General features: G+C 37.4%; 1 protein-coding gene across 6 annotated transcripts in view; it reads left to right on the forward strand.

Moving 5' to 3' along the window:
* ASPM (assembly factor for spindle microtubules) overlaps positions 1–9,502 on the forward strand; it is a 30,423-nt gene extending 20,921 nt beyond the window's left edge. For 2 of the 6 annotated variants that reach the window (XM_040611267.1, XM_040611268.1), the window contains exons 19-29: positions 444–593; positions 928–1,094; positions 2,016–2,175; positions 2,691–2,900; positions 3,432–3,581; positions 5,418–5,609; positions 6,048–6,240; positions 6,710–6,864; positions 7,754–7,930; positions 8,919–9,091; positions 9,171–9,502. In XM_040611267.1, the coding sequence (XP_040467201.1) occupies positions 444–593; positions 928–1,094; positions 2,016–2,175; positions 2,691–2,900; positions 3,432–3,581; positions 5,418–5,609; positions 6,048–6,240; positions 6,710–6,864; positions 7,754–7,930; positions 8,919–9,091; positions 9,171–9,276 (1,833 nt within the window). In that variant the 3' untranslated portion in view covers positions 9,277–9,502. The remainder of the gene's footprint in view (positions 1–443; positions 594–927; positions 1,095–2,015; positions 2,176–2,690; positions 2,901–3,431; positions 3,582–5,417; positions 5,610–6,047; positions 6,241–6,709; positions 6,865–7,753; positions 7,931–8,918; positions 9,092–9,170) is intronic. The other 4 variants (XM_040611269.1, XM_040611271.1, XM_040611272.1 and 1 more) reach the window with 4 other exon arrangements.
* Positions 9,503–9,910: the final 408 nt, after the last annotated feature.

A 9,910-nucleotide genomic window follows, 5' to 3' on the forward strand; every position in this document is an offset into this window, starting at 1 on the left:
CTTTCTGGGAAAAGCTCTAAGTGATTTTCTGTGGTGGGCTTAGTTTACCCTAAGGGAAGGAGTTTCTCTTCAGTGTAGTATTGGGATGAAAGGATTTTTGGAAATAAATGATCTCTCATAATAATTTCTTAGATTGCTATTACTATCTTGTTGGAGAGCACATGGTCTACTTAACAGATAAGAAAACAAGTGTGCCTTCCTCACCTCCATGTTCTGGGGGGAACTGGCAGCTTCTTAGTTATTTCTGATGGATGTAAGTATGATTGCTTAAAAGGTAGGGGAAAAAGAATTAATTGGGAAGTTTGAAATATATTTACTTAGACTGTTGTTATTCTAACAAGCCAGTGACTACAGCTGTACTTAAAAATACAGAAGCATCTTCCCAGTCAATACTGCCAGTGCAAGTGGGAAAATATTCGAAGATTATGTCTTTTTCTTTTAAGGCATTTTTCCGTGGATTTATTCAGAGACGGAAGTACCTTCAGTGCAAGTTTTCTGCTGTATTAATACAGCAGTACTACAGAGCCCATCAGATGCGGAATACTGAACAACAAAGATACCATCAAATGAAAAGAGCTGCCATTAGAATTCAGGTACTCCCAGAAGATGTTTTTTGTTGGGTTTTGTTGTTTGGTTTTTGGTTGTTTTTTTTTTAATCTCCTGTATTTGTTTCTTGATGACATAATTATTTTTACAGGCAATAAAGAGAGTGGCATTTGTGGTGTTTCCCTTAATGCATTTCACTTGCTTTAGAAAACATCTTCTAGATGTGAGAACTTACATATTTGTGATAACTGTAGAGATAGGAATCCTAAAAGCCTTTCATGCTAATTTTAACTTTTCTTCCTTTTAATTTTGCTTGTTCCATTAAACAAACAAAAAAATCAAATTCTGATATTATTTTTTTTATTTTTATATATTTAATAGGCATCATATAGAGGATATAAAGCCAGGCAGTGGGTTAACAGAACAAAAGCAGCACGAGTAATTCAAGCCTGGTTTCGAGGCTGCAGAGCACAAAAAGAATATGCGTCTGTGGCGAAAGCTCTATGTGTTATTCAGAGTCACTTCAAAACAAAACAGCAGCGGACCCGGTAATACTGAATTTAGGATAAATTTGTCTAATTTTCAAAGCTTTTATTACATAATTATTTAGTGCTCCTTTGCACTCAGGCAGATGCTTATAGATTCTCAGGTTCTGACCCTGTAGCATGCATGTAATGTGCATGAAGATAGTCCTGTTAATGCAGGTGGGATTATTCTGTTGCAGAAGATATTTCATGTTTAAATATTTTTCTGGACTGGAAGCTACCTTATGGACTTTGTGTATTGGGGATCTAGAAAGAGTAGGCCTTGATCTTTTCTTCACCTACATTTTTTTACAGGAAAGATGTTCTGGATATTGTTAAAATTCCAGCATGAAATTAACAGGATGACAAGCTAGTTTGTTATAATGCATAATGGAATAGTTAAACTACTTTGCGTTTGTTTTGCTGTGAGTTGGTTTTACAATAAATGCTGCTCTAGATCAGCCTGATATCTCATTCAGAACTGTGTCCTCTGCCAGTAGCAGTAGGAGGTGCTGTGTGTTAGTGAGTGTGTTAACCCTGACCGCTTTCTAAGGTCCTCCCTCAGGATCCATGCTTGTTAGATTATGGATGTTAGAACTTGCATCCTTGCTGATTCCCTTTTATTATCCTTTTACGGACCTGTTGTATGTCAATCCATTTAGTGTCTTTTAAACTGCTGTTTTCCTCCCCAGCCTTCTATGGCCACAAGTTCTTTAAGTACCTGCTGTGGGAAAACAGAAAGTATCTTCTATTTTAAACCAATCTTTCTGCCAGCACTGCTGACTATTCCCTTGTTCTAGTGTTCCAAGATTTGGTTGATAACAGCTCTGCTCTTACAATATCTACCTTAAGAATTTTGTAAACTGTCACTGTTTCCTTAGATTAAAAATGCAAGTGTTCTCAAGTTTCAAAAAAACCAAAAACTAGAATGCATTTTCCTCTTAGGTTTTTGAAAATGAAGTTCAGTGCACTTACCATTCAAAGAAGATGGAGAGCAACCCTTACTGCACGAAGGATTCGACATCAGTTTCTGGCAACTAAGAACGCTGCAGTTAAGATTCAGTTGGCATATAGACGGTACAGGGCTAGGAAACTTTTAAGAAAGGTATGTTTTCACTTGTGCTCTGCTATAACATGGTTTTTAAAGTTTTCAATGTGAGTGTTTTTTGTCATCAATGTGCAGAAGCATAGAAAAGAGCTAGAACAAAGGTTGTTCAAATCAAAACTGTTCAATCTTCAAAGTATTAACTTTCTACTTGCTTTGAGCAACAAGGTTGATTCTTGTTTTCAAACAGTTCCAGTTGTTGAGTTACCCCTGTCTGTACTGATAATAGATAAAATGTAAAATTTTCTGCTGGCTTTTATTGCTTACAAAGGATTAAGTTAAATTGCCCATATTTTAGACCCCATTTAGTTAAGTGAAAAGACTTTCCAAGTTGTGAAAGTGCATTTTATATAAGCTAGTATTGCACAAGTTTGCATGTGTTTCCTATTTTATTTTTGTTTGTTCTTATGATGAGGGGGGAGGGAATCTAGAACTCAGATACAAATGTATATTGATCCGTGACACAAATGAACAAAAGTTTAGTTATCAATGCATTCTTTAAACATCTTTTTCAGAAGCTTCAAGCTGCATGTTTGATCCAAAAAGCATACAGAAGTTTCAAGGCAAGAAGGGAATTTGTTCAACAAAAAGCTGCAGCTGTAATTATCCAAAAACATCCGAGGGCCTGGCAGGCAGGCAGGCTTCAATTTATGAAATACAATAAAACTAGAAAAGTTGTCATTAAACTGCAGGTATTTATACGGGGTTATTTAGTCAGGAAAAAGGTTGGTATACCTGAAACTAAAACTATTTGTGTACTATCTCTAGAGCTGTTTTAACATTAATTCTGGCTGGCAAGAAAAGGAAAACCTAATCATTTGTTGTTGAACTCAAATTCTTGTTGAGTGCTTTGAGAATTGGGTGGGTCAGAATAGATGAAAATAGAGTTTGGCCCTTTTTTCACAATCCTTTAGTACTAAAATAAGTTTTCATTGTTGAGTGTTTTTTTTTTTTTAGCTTTTGAGATCTTTGTGGCTTACCTGTAACTGATACTTCTGCACGTACACATACTTAAAATGAAACAATTCTCTGCTATATATTAATGTTGTTGCTTACAATCACTTCTGTGTTATTGTTTAGATTAGAGAGCTAATACTGAGGAAAGGTATCTTGCTTTGGTTCTGAGGTAATGACTTCTGAGGCGATACGTCAGAATCTAATAGTGTATTGCTATGAGCTATGGTCTTTGGATACACAGTCGGCTACCTCTGAGCATCAGAATTAATGATGCTCCTTGTTTGGTTTTCCTTATACAGATTTCAGAACAGAAACAAAAGAAGAGACTGCTTTATTTTGCAGCAGCTGCGTATCATCATATCTCTGCAATTAAAATTCAAAGGGCATATAGGATTCACCTCATCTTAAAACTCGCACAAAACCAGATCTCGTCTGTTCATGTAATACAGGTTAGTCTACCCAAGGACAAATGACTTCAGGCTATGTTACACGATTTCTTTTCTGTCAGCTAAGCTGTAGCACTAAGACACTGTAGTTCCTTCACATATGAAAATAAAGCTAAGTTACAGAGACTGTAATTTATTAAATAATACTGCTTATACCCTGCTAAGCATAATAGAGTGGATCTCAGCAGGCTCTAGAGGCTTAAGCACTGTAAAGACAAGGATGGTTGGGAAAGTTTGTTTCCTTCAGATTCTCAAGCTTGCTAAAGGAATCTTGAGTGCTGTCTTAGCCTGTAACTTTACATCCTAGTGGAAGCAGGAAAGGTTAGACATGACACCCTGTAAGGCTTATGAAATGAAGAGCATTTATTTACACGAGCATGGGATACAGTGACTTATTTCGTTCTGTGTTTCTAACCTGCCGGTGGTACCAGGACCTGTTAAGGTGCAGCATTTTTAAAGTAATCCTGTTTTACTTCTCTAAAAGAGAGATTGAAAATCAGGTCTGTATTGCAGCACTGCTTATTAGAAAAAATCCTCTGCAGGTCTCTAAACTGACCGTTAGGTTAGTGCCGATAACGGAAGGTCAGCATTAGAGAAATGTAGAGACCGAAATGGAGGGAACCCTGAAACAGCTGTTTTCTAGTCAAGGATTTATGGCAAAATTTGCTCTGTTAATTCTCCATATAGACAAATCTGTTAATTGTCCCCATAGGTTATGTTTTCCCCTTAAGGCAAGAGCGAACGGGTAGAAGAGATTTTTTGCTTGGATTTGCTCCCTGTCTCCCTTTTCTGTATATAAATGGGAAGAAACAGAGCTGGGAAATGAGAAAAGTGGAGTGATGATTCTCCTTAAGAGCCAGACAAGAGAAAGAAAGCTCGGGCAGAGTAATGGCAGACCCAGTATAAATTGGGAGAGGAGAGGCTGGGAGCGGCCCTGCAGGGGCTCTGGGGGTGCTGGCCGGCAGCGGGCTGGCAGGAGCCAGCAGTGTGCCCTGGCAGCCAAGGGGGCGAACCCCATGGGGGGCATCAAACACGGCGTGACCCGCCGGTCGGAGGCGGTGATTGTCCTGCTGTGCGCAGTGTTGGTGCGGCCTCCGCTCGAGTACTCTGCGGTGCTGGGCCTCCTGTTGAAGGACGTGAAGGTCCAGAGGAGGGAACTAAGCTGGTGCAGGGGCTGGAAGGCATGTCCCGTGAGGAGCGGCTGCAGCCGCTGTGTTTGTGTCGGCTGGAGAGCAGGAGGCTGAGGGGCGACCTCCTGGCTCCCTGCAGCTCCCTGAGGAGGGGGCGCGGAGGGGGAGGTGCTGAGCTCTTCTCCCTGGGGTCCAGCGACAGGACACCTGGGAATGGCTCAGAGCGGCGCCAGCTGAGGTTCAGACCGGCCGTTAGGAAACTTTTCTTTACTGAGAGGGTGGTCAGACCCTGAACCGGCCTCCCAGGGAGGTGGTCGGTAGCCCCAGCCTGCCAGTGTTTAAGAGGCAGTTGGACAGTGCCCTTAACAATTTGCTTTAACTTTTGGTCAGCCCTGAAGTGGTCAGGAGGTTGGACTGCGCGATCATTGCGGGTCACTTCTCACTGAAAATATTCCGTTCTACACAGAACGCTTCCTAACCGCTCCTGCCTAAGGTTTCATTTTGCAGTCTGGCATTTCAGCTACCCCAAGGCCAATCGGGGCTGTGTCGTGGTGATGTGAGCACTAGTGATGTTTATAGTGCCTACTGCATCTGTCAGACTTCTTGTTAAAATAGTTCTTCAGCTTTTATCGATGCTCATTTATGATGGGGAAAAGGGAATTTAGGGAAAAGTCCTATATAAATAAACAGGTACTTTAATTTTAAACAGAGGTGGTTCCGAGCCAAAATGCAACGAAAGAGATACCTAAGAGATTATCAAAGAATTATTCAATTACAATGTGTGATTCGCGGCTGGCTAAACCACAGAAATAATGCAGCAACCATAATCCAGAGAAATGTACGAAGATTCCTTGCCTGCAGACGTAGGAGAAAATTTGCAGTTGGAATAATTAAACTTCAGGTAAATACCTCTTATAAGAAAACTACAGTATTTTTTTTCTAACTTTGTTTTTAATTCTTGATTTTTCTGATGTTTTTTGGGGGAGAAGAAAGGTGTTTATTTTGGTTGGTGAATTCATCAATTAAATTGCAAGCCAGGTCATCTTAAGTGTAGACATCAAAGCTAAATGCAAGCAGATCAGGAAGCAGTATTAAGCAGATACTGGTTGGGGTGACTGGGAGCGTGTGTGGAGTATGTGTGCATGTTTGGTTTGGTCTTTTTGTCTTGAAAGTCCAGTATTTGGAAGATGAAACACTGAGTGGTAATTACTTAAAAATTAATCACCAAGGTAATTAAATACTTTGTCAGACTTGTGTAAAATTGTTTTGGAACGGTAATGGAAGTTCTATTTTCTGTTGTTCACAACTTTTTTCTCTTTGTGAAATTCCTTTTCTGTAGGCATTGTGGAGAGGATACTCTTGGAGAAAGAGTAACGACACAGCAAAAACTAAAGCTTTAAGATATCGTTTATTAAAGGCTAATGAAAAGAGCAGAGAAGAAAACAAACTGAGCAACAGAACTGCAGTTGCTATTAAATACCTTCTAAAATTCAAACATCTCTCTTACATTCTTGCAGCATTAAAGCATCTTGGTGAGTATTTTGTTTTATTATAACTGATAGATTTCCAGGATGACAGAAAATGGAATTTTTCAGCCAAGAATAGTCTATAATAATATTTGGGCTTTCTGTATGATTGTGAAATGGAAACATGTTGGAGAGTACGATGGAGGGTTTTTTTCCAGACTAAAGTGAGCGTATTGATTTAAGAACAATATTAAAACGGTTATGTAGAGAAAGGAAGATGCTATATGATTGCTCTAATTTCCTGGAAGTTCTGGTAATACTATGGCTTACATAAGTCACTTATGTTTGCCTATCAGTACATGTTCTCTGTGGATTGTTTTGGCTGCTTAATTTTTTTTAGTAATACAACTTCAAATCAGTAATTCTGGGTTTTTTCTTTGCAGTTCTACTTTAAAAATAAGATTAAACCCTGGTTTGCAATTAAATTGTTTGAGCTTCACAGGTTGTGGGGTTTTTTCCCTTTTAATTTTCATAGAGGTGGCTACCAGGCTGTCCCCACTCTGTTGTGAAAACATGGCCCAGAGCAGAGCGATCTTCAGTATTTTTGTTCTGATTCAAAGTTGCAACCGGAGTGTTCCATGCATGGAAGTGATCAGATATTCAGTTCAGGTTCTACTTAATGTTTCAAAGGTAACTTTAATATTTTCTTTTGCACATTTATAAGCTGGATACTACTTTATTGTAGTATTTATTTATTCACAAAATTTCTGAATAAATTTGTAACAACAAAAGTAATATTTTTCAATAAAAAAAAGTTTCTGAATTTTAACTGTTATTTTGGAACCAATTATCTACTTTGCAATAATTATGATTTAGTTTTGTTTTGGCAAAAGAAAATGATTTCGTGGGCTTAAAGTAATAATTTTACTTTGAACTGATTACATTGCAAGGTGTCCCAAGTATTGCATGAAACTGTAGAAATGCAAAACTGTAATAGTTATGGTAAGCTATGAAGTTTTTTTAAGGTAGAAATGTATGTGTTTGAGAAGACAGTCTACTTTTCCAAATTCATGTCATAGAATAGACTGTATTTACACTTTCAATTTCTTAGAGAACTCATTTTCACAAATACTTAAAGCTGCTTCAGTACTGTAGTTATTAACTACGGATCCATTGCTCTACAGATTTTTACTTTGAGATTTCAAAAATGCTTGCTAAACAGAGTTTTGGATTTTAGCCATCCTACAGGCATTTACATTCAAATTCCTTTTATTTCAGGACAAAAAATTAACACTCAGGCTAAACTTATTTTTAATTTCTCTAAACTTATTCTAATTTGTTCTTTTATTTTAAATGTAAAATCCAATTCTGTGGGTTTGTAAGCAAGGGGGGAAGCACAAATGGTAGCTTTTCATAACCTGTTACGATGATGTAATGTACAGAAGTGATTTTTATTGCTTGGATTCCAGATCAGCTACAAATTTAATCTAGGGTAGAATATTTTGCTTTTTCCTCTAACCTGAAAGATATTTTAAAGATCTGTCTATATAACCTTTCCTGTCTCATTCTTGTATAACAGTATGAAAGAACTACTCAGGCAGTTTATGAAGTAGAAAATTCTATAGATACGTTACTAGACCTACTGCAAACGTACAGAGGGAAGGCTGGGGACAAAATTTCAGAGAAAGGAGAAAGCATTTTCACAAAGACCTGTTGCTTGCTGGCCATCCTTTCAAAGGACTCAAAAAGAGCTTTGGTAAGATTTAAATTTTTTGGGTTTAATAATATGATTTAACATGCTTTTCTTGCATGTTTTGGTGGTGTTTGTAAATTATTTTTTTCTCCCTTTGTGCCATACCTATTAGGGCTGTAATGTTAATTAGGGCTAAACTCTGATTAAAAAAAATGCATTTACAAGATGGTGAAAACACTGATTATTCTGTGCTTTGTGTGTCCTGGTCACCCAGATCTATTGAATAAGATCTATTGAATAATATCTGATCCTGCGATCCTTGCAAGATTATGATATTGCAATCCCTACTTTCCACTGGGTTTTGATTACTTTCTATTAATTGCTTAGCATTAGACATAGTTTAGTTGCCACTTAATTTTTATTCTATTTCTGAAAGTTTATCGTTGTTTTTCAAATGAAGTTGAGATCTTTATTGTCAGTAAAAACTGGCCATACAATTATCCGTGACTTGCTGTTTGTGTACTCTATTCTAACAGAGACATTGCCTGTTTCTGAAAGAAATTTCCTTTGTTCATATCTACTGCTAGAATCCCTCATGAGGTTATTAGGGTAGTCTGGGTTCTATGCTATAAATTTACTAACTGTGTATCCATCAGATGTCAGTATTTAAGTTATCAAGTCACCTCTGACCACTGCATTGTTCTTTCATTGGTATGAAGACAGGTACAAACACTAATTTATGTCTCTGTCCAATCATTGGAGGCATATGCCAATGACATGTGAAATTTTGTTTTAATGAGAAATTATTAAAATCTGACTTGTAAGAACTTGGACTTTCTGAGATACGAAGTTGCATATCAATTAAGTATTTTGAAAGCATTAGGCCACTGACTTGTAGGTGTGCTTTAAGATGGTTTCACTGTACTTGTGGATAAAAGTTCAGCTTAAATTATAAATATTCAGATTTTATTGACTAAAACAGTTTTCTTGATTTGTTAAGTTGCTTTCCAACTTCTAGTATTGACTCTGTACTGTTTTCAACTTCTCTCAGGAAATCCGAAGCATGCCAAGAGTTGTTACTTGCATTCAAAGCCTGTACAAACTGACAGCCCGTAAACACAAAATGGATGCAGAGAGAACACTTGTGAGGCAGAAAATAAACACACACTTAAGTGGAACCAACTTTGTTCCAGTAACTCCTCTAAGAATAAAAACAGTTTCAAGGTAAGAGCTTAAAAATGACTCTGCTGTTTTTGCTGTGGCGATGTTGTATTTTACTAACAAGCCACTAATATTTTCACAGAATTAAACCAGACTGGGTTTTGAGGAAAGATAACATGCAAGAAATTGTGGATCCTCTGCAAGCAATTCTGATGGTGATGGATACACTTGGTATTGTCTGCTACTGAAATGTAAATGATGTATATGAAAATGTATTGTACAGCATGTATGTAGTAGACAGATAAACGATTTTGAAAGAAAGCAAGTTAGTGTCAAACTACCCTTTGAAATTTTTTTTCTGGATTGCAATTTATATTTTGTAACCTTTTTTGTATTGCATAGAGCTTTTAAAATCCTATTTCATACTGTTAACAAAAGCAATCTTACAATAAATTATAAGCCTTTGAAATTTCACTTGTGCAGTAATGTATTGGTATTACACAACTATGGATCTTACAAAGAGCATGGTATTCCTCACTGATTAAATACTGTACAATTCTATTAAAAACAGTTGTTTGTGTGGGACAGTCATGTTGATCTGTGATCTGGAGAGGGATAGTCTAGTTTTCAAAACTGGCTACTTTTGGGGGGGGCTTGAGTTTACTTTCTTAGGTTTTGAGGGCTTGTGTGTGACTGCAGGAAAAAAAATTGTTATAATTCCTACTTCTTTTAAACACCACAAAATTACAGCAGGATGTTGTAAGGGTGAATCTGGTGATTTGTGAGTGCTTTCTTCCTATCAAGTGAGCAGGACATACAAGCATGCATCTCATCTGGCTGAATAGATGGTGTTCATCACAGCAGCTCCCTTAAATTCTGTGC

This window comes from Falco naumanni, chromosome 11 (genome assembly GCF_017639655.2).
Source record: "Falco naumanni isolate bFalNau1 chromosome 11, bFalNau1.pat, whole genome shotgun sequence".
NCBI lineage: Eukaryota > Metazoa > Chordata > Aves > Falconiformes > Falconidae > Falco > Falco naumanni.